The sequence below is a fragment of the Hylobates moloch genome, unplaced genomic scaffold (genome assembly GCF_009828535.3).
Source record: "Hylobates moloch isolate HMO894 unplaced genomic scaffold, HMol_V3 SCAFFOLD_20, whole genome shotgun sequence".
NCBI classification, from domain to species: domain Eukaryota; kingdom Metazoa; phylum Chordata; class Mammalia; order Primates; family Hylobatidae; genus Hylobates; species Hylobates moloch.
The window spans coordinates 35,954,470-35,974,315 of NW_026652295.1; the positions used below are offsets into that span (position 1 = coordinate 35,954,470).

Genomic DNA, 19,846 nt, shown 5'->3' on the forward strand with positions numbered 1-19,846 from the left:
CCACCAATTTGCAACCTCTGTCTTGAAATTAATGCCTGAGTCTGACTGCATCTCTCATCCCACCCCCTCCATGTACTGACCTAGAGCTGAAGGAGGGACTTGTTTTAGTTGGTTTGATTTCCTGTTTAAATCACATAATACCTTCCTCTCCAACCTCCAAGAAACTACTACATCTTTTTAAACCCAGTGATTCATAAGTTCTCAGGGAATTTGACTATAGTTAGAAATGGGTCCAGACCTTCTTCACTGCCCTAAGCAGTCTGTCAGTCTTCGCTTTGAGTGGAAAAGAAAATAGATGAAAAATGAGCCAGCCACTCAAATATACCTCAAATGGCCTATCCTCTCCCCTTCAGGGGCTCTTAATGCTTTCTGTGTTGGGAATGAAGTGCTAAAATAAATGTCTGCTTCAAGAGAGCATACCTAGGATCCTCCTTAAAAAGTGTGTCCACATGCAGTCTGACCTCTTGGGGAAAGCCGGGGAGATGGTACTGCAGGCCTCTGCAGGAGTGGGAAGTGGCAGGCATCATAGAGCATGGAGCCTGAAGGTAATTCAAGAGGCCTCTCTCCAGCCTTCTGCCTCCAGAGGTGTACCTTACCTTACACAAAAGTCAGCTGCAAAGAACACAGCAACTTTATAACCAATTTAAGTTTCCTGCCTCTCTGGACTGTTCGTGCCTCTTTTCTTGTCCACTGAGTTTTTAATTGTTTGGGATGATCTTATGTAACGTCTGAACTACAGCTTGCTATAAACTGCTTAATGTCCCATCTGGTCTTGGGTGGTTGGTGTGGTTAGTATGCCACCTGCATTTTTCTCATTTGATTAATTTTGGGGAAGGAGACAGAAACTGCAATGCAAATACTGAAAAAGTGGTATTTTAGTCCATTCAGGCTACTACAAAAAAGACTCATAAACTGCGTAGCTTAAAAACAACAGAAATTTATTTCTTACGGTACTGGAGGTTGGGAAATCCAAGATCAAGATGCTGGCATATTTGGTGTGTGGTGAGGGCTATCTTCTGATTCATAGATGGAGTCTAGCCATGTCTGTCCCTACATGGTGGGAGGGGCAAATGAGCTCTCCTTGGGCCCCTTTTATAAAGGCCACTAACCCCATTTATGAGCATGGAGCCCTCATGACCTAGTCACCTCCCAAAGGCCCCACCTCTTAATACCATCACGTTAGGAATTTGGGAGGAAGCACAAACATTCAGACCATAGCAAGTAGGAAGAGGAAAGAAAGGAGGTTAGTGCTCTGTATTAGAAAACAATTATTGAGAAACAATAACCCTTAGGGAAAGTATTCTATTCTTAATGTTGCTGCACCAGAATGAATCATTCATTAAGACTGAATCCTCTTCTAAATAATTGACCCTGCTCCCTGTCCCATTTTGCATTTTTGTTGGTTCTCTGAATGACAGGTAGGATTGTGTGTCTTGCAGGAAGAGAAGGAGAAGGTGCAAGCACAGAAGGAAGAAGTTCTCAGCCACATGAATGATGTGCTAGAGAATGAGCTCCAATGTATTATTTGTTCAGAATACTTCATTGAGGTAATTATGAACAGTTGCTCACCCTTTTTTTTTTTTGAGACAGAGTCTCACCCTATCACCCAGGCTGGAGTGCAGTGCCACGATCTCGTTTCACTGCAACCTCCACTTCCTGGGCTCAAGCAGTTCTTGTGCCTCAGCCTCCTGAGTAGCTGGGATTACAGGCACATGCCACCATGCCTGGCTAAGTTTTTGTATTTGTAGTAGATGTGGGGTTTTGCCATGTTGGCCAGGCTGGTCTCGAATTCCTGACCTCAGGTGATCTGCACCCCCCTCAGCCTCCCAAAGTGCTGGGATTACAGGTGTGAGTCACCACACCCAGCCGACCCCTTCTTATTCTCCCAACCCTGAATGGAGCCTGGGCTACACAGGCTGCTTCTACTATAGGGGAACATTCTGAAGAGATTTTCTTCCAGGAACTTACAACTATTTGATTTCAAAGTGACCTCTAGAGATGACCACCTCTCATTTGTTTTTATAATCTTCTTTCCCTTCACTGTCCTTTTTTGGCATTTCATCTGTTCTTAAATGTTTATTTGGTCTGATTAACATTTTTAGCTGCAATGAAGCCTTTATCTCTTTGTTGTTGAGGAGAAAACAGGGCCAAATTAAATTTTGGAAGTATCAGAATAAAGCTGCTCAGTAAAAGCTATTCTTTCTTTACTCTGAATGGGCACAATGCTGAGAATATGCTTATAGTGCAACCTTTTAAACGAGGGGGTAAATGTCATTAAAATGTGGTCACTTTGGGAATTCAGGGCCCAAGTTGAATATATTTCAGGGACTCTGAGGCTCCTTATGGAAATGAAACCTCTACTATTTGTTAGCCTATCATATTTTTGCACTGGCTTATTTATTTATTTGACAAATTCTGCCATTTGTGACCAGTTCACCTTAGACCACAAGTGTTAAACTCAAGTTGCTAAATGACAGTGCTATTCAGACTCCTTTAAAAAGAAGGCCAGGTGCAGTGGCTCACACCTGTAATCCCAGCACTTTGGACGGCCGAGGCAGGAGGATCACCTGAGGTCAGGAGCTCGAGACCAGACTGGCCAACATGGTGAAACCCCATCTCTACTAAAAATACAAAAATTAGCCAGACACGGTGGTGTGTGCATGTAGTCCCAGCTAGTCAGAAGGCTGAGGCAGGAGAATCACTTCAATTCGGGAGGCAGAGGCTACAGTGAGCCGAGATCACGCCACTGCACTCCAGCCTGGGCGACAGAGCAAGGCAGGAAAAAAAAGAAAAAGAGAAAGAAAAATGTAAGCCGGGTGCAATGGCTCATGCCTGTAATCCGAGCACTTTGGGAGGCCAAGGTGGGCGGATCACCTGAGGTCAAGAGTTCAAGATCAGCCTGGTCAACGTGGCAAAACTCCGTCTTTACTAAAAATACAAAAATTAGCCAAGCATGGTGGTGTGCACCTGTAATCCCAGCTACTCGGGAGGCTGAGGCAGGAGAATTGCTTGAACCCAGGGGGCGGAGGTTGCAGTGAGCCAATATCGCACACTGCACTCCAGCATGGGTGACAGAGCGAGACTCCATCTCAAAAAAAAAAAAGGAAAATGCATATACACACAGCTTTCTTTTCTCAGGCGATCTTTGGGGAAGTTGGGTCTGAAAAATCGCTCCCGGGCAGGACTGTTTCTTTTGCTCTGGGTCCATTTAGACTTCAGATCGTAACTTCTCCCATAATTTCTAGTCATCTGATTCTCTACTTTGGAGAAGTTCTATGTTGTTTTGACAGGGCTTATGGATTCTAGAAGAGGAAGACAAGGAACGGGGGTTGAAACAAATGATGAGTTAGCCAACCTGGAGCATCTGCAGAGACATATAAGACATAAACAACTTGACCTGTGTTTTGTTTACAGAATACCGTCTTATCTACTCTACTGGTCACCTCTTAAAATTAGTCTCAGAAATATGTTTTATTTTATTTATTTATTTTTTAGACAGAGTCTCACTGTGTCGCCCAGGCTGGAGTGCAGTGGCGCAATCTCGGCTCACTGCAACCTCCTCCTCCTGGGTTCATGTGATCCTGCCTCAACCTCCCGAGTAGCTGGGACTACAGGCACCCGCCACCACGCCCGGCTAATTTTTTTGTATTTTTAGTAGAGATGGGATTTCATCATGTTGGCCGGGCTGGTCTCGAACTCCTGACCTCAGGTGATCTGCCTGCCTCGGCCTCCCAAAGTGCTGGGTTTACAGTGAGCCCGGCCAGATGCTTCATTTTTATCAGATAGGTTTTCAGTACTGTTTATGAGAGCTTGTCTCATGTAATAAACACAATGTTTCCTAGCTTCTGTGCTCAACTTGGCATTTGAAAAATACATAATATCTGTGTTAGTTTGCACTGTTATCCTAAGAGCAGGAATGAGCACTTTTGGGCCTCAGAAAAAGTTGTATCTTAGGAGATGTACATAAACAAGAGTAACAAAGAGAAAGGTTTGTATTTTTCTGAGTGAAAAGGGCTCAAGCAGAAATTGACCAGAGGGATTACTCAGAGGAGCCCCACAAATACAGGCTTCCTTTTGCTTTCTCTCTTCATTGGCACATCACTTAGATATTCAGGCATTGTCAATGAACCCACTACATTTTTACTTTTTTAGTTTATTTTTTGCCCAGCATTTTTAGTTGCTTTCTATATTATTTTACTTTTTTATTTTTAGAGATAAATAATTCTGTATACTTAATATTTAGTATGTGTTCCCTTTTATATGTTAATTAGCAAGACATAAATTTGTTTTTCTTTTTAAAAAATTTGTTTTATAAAAGCATCAGATTGGTGGAAATAATAATTTTTATTGTTTGTTTTTGTTTGTTTGTTTTTTCCAGACAATGTCTCCCTCCGTCGCCCAGGCTGGAGTGCAGTAACGCCATCATGGCTCACTGCAGCCTCTAGCTCCCAGAGCTCAAGTGATCCTCTCACCCCAGCCTCCTGAGTAGCTGGGACTACAGACTGTGCCACCATGCCCCGCTATTTTTTTTTTTCTTTTTTTGTAGGGATGGGGTTTCACCATGTCTCTCAGACTGGTCTCAAATTCCTGGGCTCAAGCAGTCCACCTGCTTCAGCTCCCCAAGCGCTGGGATTACAGGTGTAAGCATTCATGCACTTAATAGTCCTACTCATATCCAGTAACATTTTGTTTGCAAGGTGGCCAGCCCACACTGGGAGCGTGGTCGGAGTTGGTGGACTGAAAAAGACAAATCAGCCTGCCTGGAGCCGGAGTCTGTGACCTTAACTTTGAGAAAAGAAAAGAATTGTCGAACATAAAGCTTAAAATTTCCCAACCCAGGCCAGGTGCAGTGGCTCACACCTGTAATCCCAGCACTTTGGGAAGCCGAGGCGGGCGGATCACGAGGTCAGGAGATCAAGACCATCCTGGCTAACACGGTGAAACCCCGTCTCTGCTAAAAATACAAAAAAATTAGCCGGGAGTGGTGGCAGGCGCCTGTAGTCCCAGCTACTCAGGAGGCTGAGGCAGGAGAGTGGCGTGAACCCAGGAGGCGGAGCCTGCAGTGAGCCGAGACCGCGCCACTGCACTCCAGCCTGGGGGACAGAGCAAGACTCCGTCTCAAAAAAAAAAAAAAAAATTTTTTTCCCAACCCTAAAAACGATTTCTGCCTCTGTCACCCTGGCCGGAGTGCAGTGGTGTGATTTTGTCTCACTGCAACCTCCATCTCCTGGGTTCAAGGAATTCTCGTGCCTCAACCACCCGAGTAGCTGGGGTTACAGGTGTGCACCACTGTGACTGGCTAATATTCGTATTTTTAGTAGAGACGAGGTTTTACCATGTTGCCCAGGCTGGTCTCGAACTCCTGACCTCAGGTGACCCACCCGCCTTGGCCTTCCAAAGTGCCGGGATTACAGGCATGAGCCATCACGCCCAGCCCAACCCCAAGAATGATTCTGATACTCTTTATAAGCCCTCAAGATGGGATTGTTGTTAATTTTCCATTTGGCCTTTGAAATTCACTCCTGTCCTAACTTTGAGATCACAAGCATCCTGAGAAAGTAAGCATGAAAGTTCTGATATGTGTGTTCACATTCCTGTTGTAGGCTGTCACCTTGAACTGTGCCCACAGTTTCTGCTCCTACTGTATCAATGAATGGATGAAGCGGAAGATAGAATGCCCCATTTGTCGGAAACACATTAAGTCCAAAACGTACTCTTTGGTTCTGGACAATTGCATTAATAAGATGGTAAATAATCTGAGCTCAGAAGTGAAAGAACGACGAATTGTTCTCATTAGGGAACGAAAAGGTGAGTGGGTGTGAGAATTCCTACCCCTCGAGAAAGGACTTATTTACTTCCAAACTTCAACAAATATTTTTGGAAAGGGAAGGAGTCAGATAAACAGTTCTTGAACTAGGGAAGAGATGGAATAAATGGGGAGGAGTAAAGGGAGTTAAAGACAATGCATGAGAGGAAGAGTTGAGATAGAATTAACCGCAACTGTTATTTGAGCAGCAGGGAAGTGGGAGGCTAAGTATGTGTGCCTTGGTTGTGGGGATAAAATAAAGATGTGATTTAAAAAAATACACACAGTCAGACGTTTTACTGTACCAGTCACTAGATGGTGCTGTTGTCAAGACACCTCAGTTGCTGTCCAGGTGTTGAAAAAACCTTGAGTTAAGTATACAGTGAGTTATAAATAGGATAGAAGGGCCAGGAATCTGATGCTGACTTGCAAGCACCTGTGGTTTGAAACTGGCTCTCGGCTGGTCAGCCAGAATGGAGGCAGCAGGCTTGTCACAGAGGCTAAGCAGGACGTGTGTCTGAGCCTCTTATGCCCAAGGAAGACATTCTGACCTGTGGGAGGGCAGAGCAGACTTTGAAAGTTGGTTCTTTGGAACTGAAGTTTTACCACTTTACAAACAGCTGTATGCTAATGGGTTTTGTGCCTAAATTTAAGCCCTCACAGATTTTCACTTCCAAGAGCTACTTGATCTGGCAGAATCCCATTGTTCTTCCTTTTCACCTCCCATCACTCCGTAAGCATTTACAGGAATGCTACACTAGGCATCAGGAGAAAAAGATAAATAAGACATTATCTCAGCCCTTACGGCACAAGCAGTCCGGTGGAGGAGCTAGAAAGGCAAGTAGATAGTGTGATGAGTTCCTTGTCAGGGTGCTATGAAACTTCAAAGGAAGGGACACACCTGATTTGGCCTGGGGAGGTGCAGGTATGGGAGAAAGCTTCATCAAGGAAATGACATTTGAATGAGCCTTAAAGGTTCCCTAGGAGGTTAGCTTTCTAAGCAGAGGCAGTAGCACAAGCAAAACGCAGAGGCATGAGAAGCAGTGACCTGTCCTGCCCTGGTTCCCAGTGTGGCCCACACAAGACATAATATTCACATGATGTCAAGGCTTAGAAAGTATCTACGGAGGCTTTGCGAATGTTTTTTTCTTCCCACTTTCCCTTTTTGAGAGGAGCAGTGATCTGGGAACCCAGATCTGGCCAAGATCAGCTGAGTCGGGGGACGGGGTTGGGGGGTGGACCTAGGGACACCCATGGGCTTTCTTTGCCCAGTCTACCACCTAAGTTCCTTCCCTGCAATCTAAGCATGGCAAATGGCTTCACAAAACATCAGGGAAAGAAAAGGCTGGGCACAGTGGTTCATGCCTGTAATCCCAGCACTTTGAGAGGCCAAGGTGGGCAGATCACGAGGTCAGGAGTTCGAGACCAGCCTGGCCAACATGGTGAAAGCCCATCTCTACTAAAAATACAAAAATTAGCTGGGCGTGGTGGCACACACCAGTAGTCGCAGCTACTCAGGAGGCTGAGGCAAGAGAATCGTTTGAACCTGGGAGGCAGAGGTTGCAGTGAGCCAAGATTGCACCACTGCACTCCAGCCTGGATGACAGAGCAGGACTCTGTCTCAAAAAAAAAAAAAAGAAAAAAGGAAAGAAGGGCCCTGGGCTCTGTGTCCTAAGTTTACATCTGACTCCTATTACACAGAGTTAATTCTGCAGAGTAATAACAGATCCCCCTTTTCTCTCCAAAGGCTAAAGAGGGTGTCTCTCACTTTTTTGGTAACACTAGGGGGCTACACAGTAAAATGAGTCAGCTTTCCTGTTACATGCATTGGCTGGGAGCAGTTCTGGCACCCATCTTGGTTTCTGTAGTTATCGCACTGAATGCAGCTTTGAAGTTTTCTCTAGAGACAGACAGGTTTTCTGAGACCTGATTTAGGGAAAGACATGCCAGAGCTATCAACAGCTTCACTGGGTTTAGAGAAAATTCTCAGTTTAAATACCAACCTTCCTTCCATATTCCAGGGCCAATTGAAAGCTGGTTTAATCCCTGTTGCATGGGAATTTTTAAAAAGGACCAAATTTAGGATCTGGAAACTAGGACTGGCAAGCCCCTGTAATTGTCAGAGTCCCAACACTGCAGGCCCTGGAGCAGGAATTGCTCTTATAAATTCAGAGGAGACCTGCCTGCCTGTGGCAGCAGGGGGTTGCCCATGCAGACATGCCTGTATTCTGATTTCACCAAGAGTAGCCTCACTTCTAGGCCTCCTGGGCTGGTTATTGAATTTTCATATATCAGTGGGAGGAGTAGAGTCTCATGACTGATTAGCCATTGATCTCTTGTGTGAGACCAGAGGAGAGGAGGAGGATGGGAATGTTAGGATGCTGGGTGCTGAGTTGGAGATGGATGCTCTGGAGCTAGGACAGATAACAGACATTCAGTAAGTCATGTATCATGAGTCACTGTGGCTCTCTAGGATATTGACATGAGATTTTTTCTGAGTGGAAAAGTTGTTTTTGAAATCCCCTGTAGAGGATCTCCCTCTGGAGCTGGTGAGGTGAGAGAGCAGTCTTGTGTCAGCTGCTCCTCTCCTGTTTCTTCCGTTCTCATTCAATGTTAGTTGGTTGACAAGAGTGTTAAAACTCTTGTGTTTTGCTTTTCCTAGCAGTTTCTTTGGGCTGTACTCAGAAAAAAACAAGCGATGTAGAAATAAAATCTCCTTGGTCCTTTAGAACAGTGATTTTCAACCAAGGGGCTTTTTCAAACTACATTCCTTAGCTCCCTTGCTACTATTTTTTTTTTTTTTTTTTTTTGAGACAGAGTCTTGCTTTGTTGCCCAGGCTGAAAGGCTGAAGTTCAATGGCATGATTTTGGCTCACTGCAACCTCCCCCTCCCGGGTTTAAGTGATTCTTCTCCCTCAGCCTCCTGGGTAGCTGGGATTACAGGTGCACGCCACCATGCCCAGCTCATTTTTGCATTTTTAGTAGAGATGGGGTTTTACTATGTTGGCCAGGCTGGTCTCCCACTCCTGACCTCAGGTGATGTGCCCCCCTCAGCCTCCCAAAGTGCTGGGATTACAGGCATGAGCCACCGCGCCTGGCCCCTTGCTACTATAATAGTGAATTGCGGCTACTAATGAGAGTGTGCCATGGCCTTCACGTGTGCTGAGGTGGGGAGAGGCATTTATGAACTATTGTGTGAATCTGTGACACAAAGACCCCTCCAGAGGTTGGGGTGTCTGGAAAGATGAACCCAGGTCAGATCACGTGGCCTGTATCTCCTGCCAGCTTCCTATAGGCTAAGTAGAGGGCATTCCCAACACAGGACAGGAGAAACTGGCAAAGCCTAGGCTCTGAAGAGTATCCATCAGCCCACCTGTAAGGCTTTCCCTGATATTGCCCATCCTCCTTTGCTGAAAGACAGCCTTTTAAAGGGATGTTTGAGGGAGTGGCAGCAGTAATCCTCTCTCTTCCAGAGAGAATACTTGTTAGCAGGTAGTTGTAACCTACTCAGTCCTGTCCCTAGAGAATCAGGGTCATTTGCATGAAGTCAGCATTTCTGTCTGCCTTGTATAAGACAGTGTTTGTCTGAGGGAAAATGGATCTTGGCAAGGTCAGGATGAGGCAGGAGTGTCCACATGCTTGTACTCAGTATATAACACTGTATTCTTAAGATTTTTCTTTTTTTTTTTTTTTTTTGAGACGGCGTTTCGCTCTTCTTGCCCAGGCTGGAGTGCAATGGCGCAATCTCAGCTCACCACAACTTCCGCCTCCTGGGTTCAAGTGATTCTTCTGCCTCAGCCTCCCAAGTAGCTGGGATTACAAGCATGCGCCATCATGCCCAGCTAATTTTGTATTTTTAATAGAGATGGGGTTTCTCCATGTTGGTCAGGCTGGTCTTGAACTCCTGACCTCAGGTGATCTGCCCACCTCTGCCTCCCAAAGTGCTGGGATTACAGGTGTGAGCCACTGCGCCCGGCTCTTAAGATTTTTTTACTTTAAACAATGTATGCAGGGCAGGCACTGTGGCTCATGGCTGTAATCGCAGCACTTTGGGAGGCTGAGGGGGCGTGGATCACGAGGTCAGGAGTTTGAGACCAGCCTGACCAACATGGTGAAACCCCATCTCTACTAAAAATACAAAAATTATCTGGGCATGGTGGCGCACACCTGTAATCCCAGCTACTCAGGAGGCTGAGGCAGAAGAATCGCTTGAACCTGGGAGGCGGAGGTTGCAGTGAGCCGAGATCATGCCACTGCCCTCCAGCCTGGGCAACAGAGAGAGACTTCATCTCAAAAAAACAAAAAAGAAGAAAAGAAAAAGTATGCTTTGCAAAATTGTAATGGGATAGAACATTATCAGACTTGTTACTAGAAGCTTTTTAATTTCTGTATCACCACTTCCCTATTCATCTCCCTTCTTTTTTCCTTCTCTTCTTTTGTGTCCTAGTATCCTTCCTTGTCATCAAGATGTGGTTTTTCCTCTGTTAATTTCTTTCCCTTGTCATTCTTATTCTTTTCTTTTTTTTTTGAAAAAGGCTGGTGTGCAGTGGCATGATCACGGCTCACTGTAGCCTTGGCCTTCTGGGCTCAGGTAATCCTCTTACCTCAGCCTCCCAAGTAGCTGGGACCACAGGCACGTGCCACCACACCCAGCTAATTTTTTGAATTTTTTGTAGAGATGGGATTTCGCCATGTTGCCCAGGCTGATCTTGAACTCCTGAGCTCCAGCAATCCACCCACCTCAGCCTCCCAAAGTGCCAGGATTACAGGTGTGAGCCACTGCGCCTGGCCTAATTTTTTTCCCCTCTCACTCTTATTGGCACCTCAGAATACACAGTTTGAAATGACAAGGGCATCATAGGAACTGTTCACCTGGTGAAACTTAGAAGTCTGCTGTGGGATTAATTGGACTGTATGGAGTAGAAACCCAGGAAATCCTAGAACCTTGAATTCTTCATTGTCTCTGTAATCCTTGTGATTCCCGAATGGTCCTTCCATCTGGAGGTCAAAAGGCTGTTCTCTGACTTTGTGCTCTGTGGTAGAGTGTCTTCTCCCTTTCACCAAAAGTTACTACCGCCCTGCAGGCACCCAGAAAAGTTTTCACAGCTTGGGAGAGTGGCCTTCCTAGATGCTGTTAATCGTCTTTCAGTACACCCTGAATGTGTGGAAGATTGAGTTGGAGGGAACCGTGCATGCCAGAGTTGAGAGATCCAGGGCTGACTTTGACTGCTGGGCTACAATAGCTTTAAATACACCCTGAGGAGTCCAATGCAGGAGAGTCAGTGACGCCAGTGAGCCCCGCACCATGTTGGACTGAAAGCGAAAATCAGTGCTCGCTGGCCATGGTGGGATCCCATCCCTGCTGGAGGCTGCAGCCCAGCTATCAGCCCACCAGCCTAGCTTGTCCATCAGGCTGGGAAAAGGGCCTGGAGATGGAACGTGAGCAGTTCTGGCCATCTCCGGTGTTTAGCGGGAGACACTTCAGATTGTTCATTGCTATTTCCCACAGTAAAATTTTATCCTGCCCTTTTTTGATTTTTAGTGATAACACAATTATTTTGGCCCTCTAAAAAATGGATCCTCCTTCCCTCCTAACATGTAGTTTTATGATTTTTCATACCTACCTCCAGGAATGTCTATTGTAGGAGACTACCTGTGCAAATATAGAGTAGCGTCATTAACCAAAGCAGCTTTTCTTTGAGTTTCTTGGTTAACCCTAGATGAACACTGAGTATTTTTAGAGCAAGCTCAAATAAGTTGATATTCTATGAACTAATCATAGAGAATGGCTGATTATACCTCATCAGCTGGATATATATTGTGTCCAACTGCCAACTGCTGTGGTTCTTAAGAAATCTGATATAACTAGACATGCTCCTTTTCCTGGCTAGGGCTTCTACTTCATTTACTTTCTGTATCCTGGAGAGTTTGGACTGCTTTTACCCTTGTTTCATTAAACTTGAACCAGAACCAACCCCAAAGAAATATCTCTTCCTTGCTTCCTTTCTTCTGGGTCTTTCCTTTTTTTCTGTCGCCCAGGCTGAGTGCAGTGGCATGATCTCAGCTCATTGCAAACCTCCGCCTCCTGGGCTCAAGCATCCTCCCATCTCAGCCTCCCTAGTAGCTGGGGCTACAGGCGTGTGCCACCATGCCTGGCTAATTTTTTGTATTTTCTGTAGAGATGGGGTTTCATTATGTCGCCTGGGCTGGTCTCGAACTCCTGGGCTCATAGGATCAGCCCACCTCAGCTTCCCACAGTGCTGGGGTTATAGGCATGAGCCACCATGCCTAGTCCTGGGTCTTTCCTTTTCCTTAGCACCTACTAAATGCTAAGTGCTTGGGGATAAAAGCAAAGAGGGCATGTGCAGCCTCTCCCCTCATGGAACTTTTGCTCTAAGTGCAGGCCCTAGGTTCCTTATAGTAAAGTCCTACAATATGAGAAATAAAGGGTGCTAAGTTTAAGGAAAGGCTTCCCTGACTCAGTGAAGGACATGGAGTATATATTTTAGGTGAAAGGACAAGAAGCAAAAGCAAGGGGTTTTTAGGGGCTGAGAGAAGTACAGAGTGCTAGAGAGAATATTGAGCATTCAGCCTGGAAAAGTAGGCAGGACTGGGTCATGAAGGGTGTCACAGACGTGTTGCAGAGTTAGTCTAGGGGCAGGGGAAAACTATCAGAAGATATGAAGTGGAGATCTGACTGTTGATGTTTGTGTTTTTCTGGATAGGTTAGTCTGGCTGTAGTGAAGAGACGACGTGGTGCTGGGAACAAGAATGAAGGCAGTAATCATGGCCAGTGATGACGGTGGCTAGGCTAGAGAAGTAGCAGCAGGGATGGCCAGAGTGGATAGATTCAAGAGGTAGTTAAGGAGGTAGAATCCACAGGTCTGTGGGACTGATGTGCTGTGGGGACTGCAAGGGAGCTCAGATCATGTCCAGGTTTCTTTCTATTGGGGCATCTGAGTTGATGATGATGCATTTACTAAAATAGGAGCAATTGGGGCAGACAAATTTAGTTTTCAACTGGAAAGTTTAAGGCACCTGAGGACATCAATGGAGCTGTTCAGTGGGTATTAGAATGTGTAGATCTGGAGCCTGAAGGACAGGCCAAGTTGAGATTCTAGGTTTGGGGATCATGAGCCATCGAAGTGGATGAACCACTGTTACCCTCTCTGTGGTATTAAGAGCCAAAGGGCAAGTTCTTAGCCATGAGAAACACCAACATTAGGGGATGAGTAGTAGTAGAAGAGGGGCCTGCAGGGCAGACTGATGAATGGCCAAAGAGAGAGATGGGAAAAGAGGGATGTGGGGCAGGGATGTGGGGCAGGCAGAGCTGGCACACGCCTGTCCTCACAGCTACTTAGGAGGCTGAGGTGAGAGGATCACTTGAAGCCAGGAGTTCAAGACCAGCCTGGGCAACATAGTGAGACCCCCATCTCAAAAAAAAAAAAATTAGGCATGGTGGCACATGCCTGTGGTCCCACCTACTCAGGAGGCTGAGGCTGGAGCATCCCTTGAACCCAGGAGTTTAAGTCTCCAGCAAGCTGTGACTGTGCTACTGTACTCCAGCCTGGGTAAAAGAGCCAGACCCCATCTCTTTAAAAAACAAAAAACAAACAATAAAAAACATTACATGGTGTCCTTTGAGCCTTCCTGGCCACACTCTTGTCTAGGGTAGACCCCCCTCATTACATTCTAGACATTGCCCTATTATTTCTTGGAAAGCATTTACCAGATTGAAATAATATTTGTTAGTGTACTCTTGCCTCTAGATTTCTGAACTCCTTGAGGGCAGGAATTTTGTCTTACTCCTTGTAGTATTTTCAGGGCGTTGAAGAGTGTTTGGCACATGGTAGCTCTTCAGTAAATATGTGTTTATGAAGAGTTATAAAGTGAGAAGTCAGCGTTTGAAATGCTGCTGAGACATTAAACAAGATAAGGATGAAAAATTGCCCATTGAGTGTGCAGGCATGTGGGATATCGGTGACTTTATCTAGTATAAGTTGTGGGGGATGGTGGAGTCAGAAGTCAGTTTACAGTGATTGGGGAGTGAGTATGAGGTGAGGGAGTACAGAAAGAATAGATAACTTCTTCACAAAATTTGGCTATGACTAAGATGGGGAGGACCACCACCAAAAGAAGGCTGTATTTGGAGGAGGAAGTAGGGTGAAATGGAGTTTTTGTTGTTTTTTAAAGACAAGAGATTCGAGCATGTTCAATTGCTGATTGAAAGGAGCCTGTAGAGAAGGGCATGCTGGAAAGCGAAGATAGCGGACAGGGCATGATTCTTTGGAAGGCAGGGGAAGACAGGGAGTACAGAGCTCAGAAAGCAATCAGTCTTTAAGAGGAGAAGGGTGCATTCTTTGTTTTATAGAAAGAAGAGTATCGTGGGGTGGGGGGGTAGGGCAAGGAAGTTTGCTTGAGGGGCGTCCAGAGAATTTCTTTCTTGTGGCTTCTGTATTCTGTGAGCTAATAGTTGAGGCCGTTAGCTAAGAGGGGGGAAACCCCACTTGGTTCTCTCTCTCTCCAAGGCTGAAGGCATGCCCAGCCCCAAGGCCCACCACTTCAAAGGCTACCCAGAAGTGGGAGACGAATAACTTCTGTAGTCCTTTCAATCCTCTACCAAAGCATTCCAGAATTCAGTCTCAGAGAAAGGGGACAATTTGGTTGGTGACTTTATTGTGCCTTTGGCATAAGCCAGGATCCCCACAAGGAAGCAGAAGCTATTGGAAAAGCCTGGAGGCTAGTAAGTCAATAGCCTTTCTTGTCCCCTCCCTCTCTGAACACAGGAAGAACTCTCGCCTCTCCCTGCCTATTCCTGAATATAATTCATTCCCTTCTTTAACAGGTATATTGAGGGCCAGGTTTGTGCTAGGCACTGTTCTAGATGCTGAGGATGTAAAAAGTGAAAATCTAAGTTAGATGTAATTCATGCTATGGAGAAAAATCAAGCAAGAAGGGGGGAAGGGGTGATGGTGAAAGCCTTGGCAATTCTTGATAGGGTAATCAAGGAAGGCACCTCTGAACACGAACTATTTGAGGGAAGCTCTGAAGGAGGTGGCCATGCTGCCATGTAGGGAAAGAGGGAATGGTAAGGGGAAGCATGCTGGTATGTGGGAGGGGCGGCAAGGAGGCCAGTGCTGGGGAGTGGAGTGAGCGCTGGGGAGTGGGTAGGAGAGGAAGCTTGGGCAAGATGCAGATTGTGTAGGGCCTTGTAGGTCTTTGAAAGAACTTTGACTTTAACTCTTACTGTGAGAGGAATGAGGAGTGGGCTTTGAGCAGAGAGTCACATGATCTGACTTCTGTTTTCTCAGTTCGCTATGGCTGCTGTGTGAGGAAGAGACAGGGTGGCGAGGCTGGAAGCAGGGAGTCCAGGGAAGGGAAATGCAGGCTCCTCATTTATTTATTTCTCTTCTTTTTCTCCAAAGCAAAGAGATTGTTCTGAAGACTGTGCTCTAACGGCATTTGAAAGACTGCCAGGCAATGGGAGCCTGAGATGGTTGGAGGATTCTCTCTAGCCGTGACTCTGCTGCTCTGAAGGTCAACTGAGAAGTCTTGTGGGACAGAGACTTGAGTTAGGAAGCCCTCAGTCACTTGCCTTCCACGGTGGCCAGCCCTGCTGCCATCATTGGCTGAAGCACCACCAGGATTCACGGCACCCAACTGCTGCAGGGTACTCCATAGACTCTGCCTCACTACATATTGAATGAGTTATTTGAGTTCTCTTCTGTTTTTTTAATTTGTTGTTGTTGTTACTGTTTTGATACCTCAGAAACACCTCCGATGACAATTGTTTTGGATAGGTTGGGTGTACCCCATGGCTGCCTCTGAAGGCAGTGTCTATTTTGAGAGGATGGCTTACCTCTTCTTTGTGAAAATACTATCTCATTTCCTGGAAATAAAATGTAAAATCTGTCAGTTGCTCAGCTGGGCTTTGGTGTATTTACCTTCCTTCCCTTCCTGCTCCCAGACAGTCTCACAAGTAAACACCAGCAGCTCAGAGATTACAACCAAGAAAGTGACTGTATCAGATGATAGACTTCAAGTGAATGTCAGCCTAAGAGGCCAAGCCACAGATCACGGCCACAGATGAGCTCTGTTAACCCCCTGACTGTCATGTTTCCTTTTTGTTACAGAGGTAGGTCACTGTTTCCCTTGTTTCCGGGGTGGGAGGGACTCCTTTCCTTCAGCTGGCATTTGAATGTTTCCAAATCTATTTTATCCGACGTCATGAAGACACAGGCAATGATTTTATGACAACTTGATGTGCTTTTTTAAAAAAATTTTTCTTTTAAAAGTTTTCTCTCTTTTTCTCCACCTCTATTTTTAATTTTATTTTTAATTTTTGAGACAAGATCTGACTCTGTTGCCCAAGCTGGAGTATGGTGGTACAATCTCAGCTCACTGCAACCTCCACCTCCCAGACTCAAGCCATCCTCCCACCTCAGCCTCCTGAGTAGCTGGGACTACAGGCATATGCCACCACACCCAGCTAATTTTTGTATTTTTAGTAGAGATGGGGTTTCACCATGTTGGCCAGGCTGGTCTCAAACTCCTGACCTCAAGTGATCCACCTGCCTCGGCCTCTAAAATGTTGGGATTACAGGCGTGAGCCACGACTCCCAGCCTGTACCCCATGTATTTTCATAAAGAGTTGGAAACTATTGACTTGCCAACTTTTTAAGGATGGTAGGAATTTTTTCTTTGTTGAATATACTGTAAATTTTGGGATTCTGGAGTTCTTAGTCTTCATTTCCATTCTTCTGCCCACGATTACTGATTGAAATACTGGTAGAGTCATGGAGGAAGTAAGTTAAACGTGGAAAAAATGCTTTAAAAGTACTTACTATAACCACATCGTAACAATTCTGGAAAAATAGAGAGCAAAAGGAAAAGATTGTTACCACCTTGATTTAATAACTTCTTGTTTCCCCATACATGGTTTTGTTTACAGATTGCGTGGGTATATGTCAATTTTTATGTGTTCTGTCTTTAGTTTACATATTGTAATTCATTTTTAAGAGAGTACAGACATACACTTTTTGAGTAGGCAATATGTTCACATAGTTTGAAATTAAAGGTACAAAATGGCGTAGAATGAAATGCCTCTCACCCTTTCCCCACGGCGACTACTTACCACTCAGAGGCAACAAATATTACAGTTCCTTGTGTATTCTTCCAGAGATCTTCTCTGTCTGTGCAAGCAAAAACACATGTGGTCTTTTTCCTTGCTGTGCAGAAATGGTAAACTGTACACTATTCTGAACCTTGCTTTTTTCAGGTATATATTGGCAACAGTTCCATGTCAGTACCTAGTTTCCTATCTTTATTACAGCTGCCTGTTATTTCATTGTGTATTTGCACCATCATTTACTTTTCTGGCTTATTTTTTATAGAAATCTAGGTTGGTTCAAACCTTTTCACTCTTAAAACAATGCTGCAGTTAACACCCTTGTACATACATCTTTAGAGAAAAGATATTTTAGGCCGGGCGTGCTGGCTCACGCCTGTAATCCCAGCACTTTGGGAGGCCAAGGTGGGTTGAGATGTCCGGTAACACAGTGACACCCCATTCTATAAAATACAAAAAAATAGCCGGGGTGGTGGGGGACCTGTAGCCAGTATCGGAAAAAAGATATTTTAAAAAGAAATACCTTTTTAAAAATTATTTTGTTATTTTTTAATAGAGACTATGTTGCCTAGGCTGGTCTTGAAATTCTGGGCTAAAGCAATCCTACCACCTCGGCCTCCCAAAGTGCTGAGATTACAGGCATGAGCCATTGCACCTGGCCAAGAAGAGACATCTTGACTTGAGCCTGAAGACTATGTACAGAGACTGACCTCACAGACTGACCATTCCATCCCACAGCTGCTGGACATAGAGTGATTTGCAGCCCCTCTGTTCAGAATACCACATCCCTCTCAAATGTTCCACAACATCTAGGAAAGTGAGCTCTTAAAGACAGACTAAAAAGAATAATAAATCAATACAACAACATTAAAAGCCAGACTAGCGGAGTTTGAATCTTGGCCCTGCTGTTAGTAACTGTGTGAGCCTTGGGCAAGTTACTCAGCCTCCTTGTGTCTTGGTTTTGGTTTCTTCATCTCTAAATAATTGTATCTGTCATTATTGCCCTGATCACAAACAAAAGCCTGAATGTGCTATGTTTAAAAGACAAACCAAAAATTAACCCAAACTTGCATTATTTGTCTGAGCTACAGAATGTTCTTTCCTTGGAGAGAGATCTGATATTAAACATCATCTGCATTTTACTTGCCTAGAAAATACATGGTAACTTTTCTGCCTTGCAGCATCAAACTATAGTACAGCTGAGCCCCAGTGCTGTGCAGTCTGGCTCTAATTAAAGGCACATTCTTTACAGCAGGGCTCTGGGGAACTGGAAAAGGGGGTTTGTTTCATTATCTGGTTTTATTAAGCAGATGAATGCAGCCAGCTATATGAAGCACTTTGCAGTGAATGGCAGGTGTCCCATATCTGGTTATGTTAACCTAGAAAGGGCTCACTCTACCTCTAGGCATGTTTCATCCCGTCAATCAGACTGTGCCAAAGCAGGGGACTTTGTCCTTTGTGGATTGAATAGCTGGATACCCATCATCTGTTTCTCTGATTGGAGGCTGCTCTTGTATAGAAAGACCCCCTTGTCTTCAGTTCTCTCACTACTTTTTCCTCCTCTGTGAGTGACCATCCAGGCAGTCACCATAACTGCTGGAGTGTCTGGGATTGGTAGCTCTCTCCAACTGCCTGCTTGCTCTTTACAGCCTCTCTCTGTGACTGGAATCTCTCCACCTCATCGTATCTAAGGATAACCCAGAAACATGGGGTGCCCTAGGTATGTTTATCTCGACACCGAACCCCCTAGGCTTCTGATGAATCCAATGATTAGCTAAATTTGACATAGAAATCAAGAGAAGGAATGTCTATTTTGTATTGTGGTCCTAATCTAAGAAGATCAGGAGAATCCTGGAATTGTTATCTGTCTCTTGCTCTGAGACACAGACTTGTTCATAGGTGTGGGGCCTGATTGAAACAGGATCTGCCATTGGTCACAATAGGCCAAGGGCTTGTTCTGAACCCTAGTTAGCTTCATTCAGAGAAAGAAACTTCCTACCTGGTCAGCTTTTTCAGCTTCTCCCACAAATGGGAGTTGAGGCAGTAGGAGTGTGGGGTTCCTGGGAAGACGATGGGGCCTTGTATTAAGGAGAAATAATGAAGTATCTTCTTGATTCTTCTGTTGAGAAAAGTATATGAATCCTAGGAAAGGGCTGAGCCTGTGATAGGTATTCAATAAATACTCCAATGCTGTCATTCCTTTGTCTACAGCATCCTCAAACAATGTACCAGTGATGGGCTACCTGAGCTCATCTAGTCGCCAAGCAGTATCTCCTGCTCGCTGCTGCTTTACTACATTCCAGATGCCCACCTCATCCAATTTCCAGAGCCACTATCTCTGCTGTCCACTTTCCTTCAGGCTCTGTGAATACTTCAACATGCTGTGATTTGGGGCCGTTTGTACTCTGCATGTATTCAATAAATTCAATTCAGCAATAGTTATCAGATGCCCATTTTCTTACTAGGCACTGCTCTAGGTGTTTGGTATGGCAATGAGCAAAACACAACCATTGTGAGCTGATGTTCTAGAAAGGTGTCAAAAGCGTTGCAAAGGTTTTATCAGATGCTGTGGGAGGGGTTTACGCACTGCTACCTACTGAGCTAGCAATATTGGGTGTTTCCTCACGTTCCTCAACCTCCACGCAGGCCCATCCCGAGATCCAGAACTGACGTTTCACATCTCTAGGACCTGGGTAGCCCAGGCCTTTGCAGTCTGCTGCTTTTACCACCACCCACTGGCCTTCAGGATGTAGGGACCAGCTCCTTAGAGATCAAGCTCTCCTGGGCCTCTACCCAGCTCTACCCAGGGGCCTTCAAGGGCATCTCTGTGGCAGGTTTCAGGGCCAGTTTGGCCCCTTAGCATGGAGAATAGGCTCTGAAGCACCACATACCACTGTCCTGTGTAGGCAGGC

At 45.3% G+C, this 19,846-nt stretch overlaps 1 protein-coding gene across 3 annotated transcripts in view; it reads left to right on the plus strand.

Moving 5' to 3' along the window:
- The window catches only part of RNF8 (ring finger protein 8), a 41,614-nt gene extending 22,252 nt beyond the window's left edge, over positions 1–19,362 (plus strand). The window contains exons 6-10 of one of the 3 annotated variants that reach the window (XR_004245637.2): positions 1,440–1,547; positions 5,604–5,808; positions 15,232–15,476; positions 15,774–15,941; positions 17,491–19,362. Coding sequence is in view for 2 of the 3 variants with exons in the window: in XM_032140232.2 (XP_031996123.1) it covers positions 1,440–1,547; positions 5,604–5,808; positions 15,232–15,248 (330 nt within the window). In the remaining variant the exon portion in view is untranslated. Of the gene's footprint in view, positions 1–1,439; positions 1,548–4,378; positions 4,711–5,603; positions 5,809–15,231; positions 15,722–15,773; positions 15,942–17,490 lie in introns of those variants that run through there. The other 2 variants (XM_032140232.2, XM_058432179.1) reach the window with 2 other exon arrangements.
- Positions 19,363–19,846: the final 484 nt, after the last annotated feature.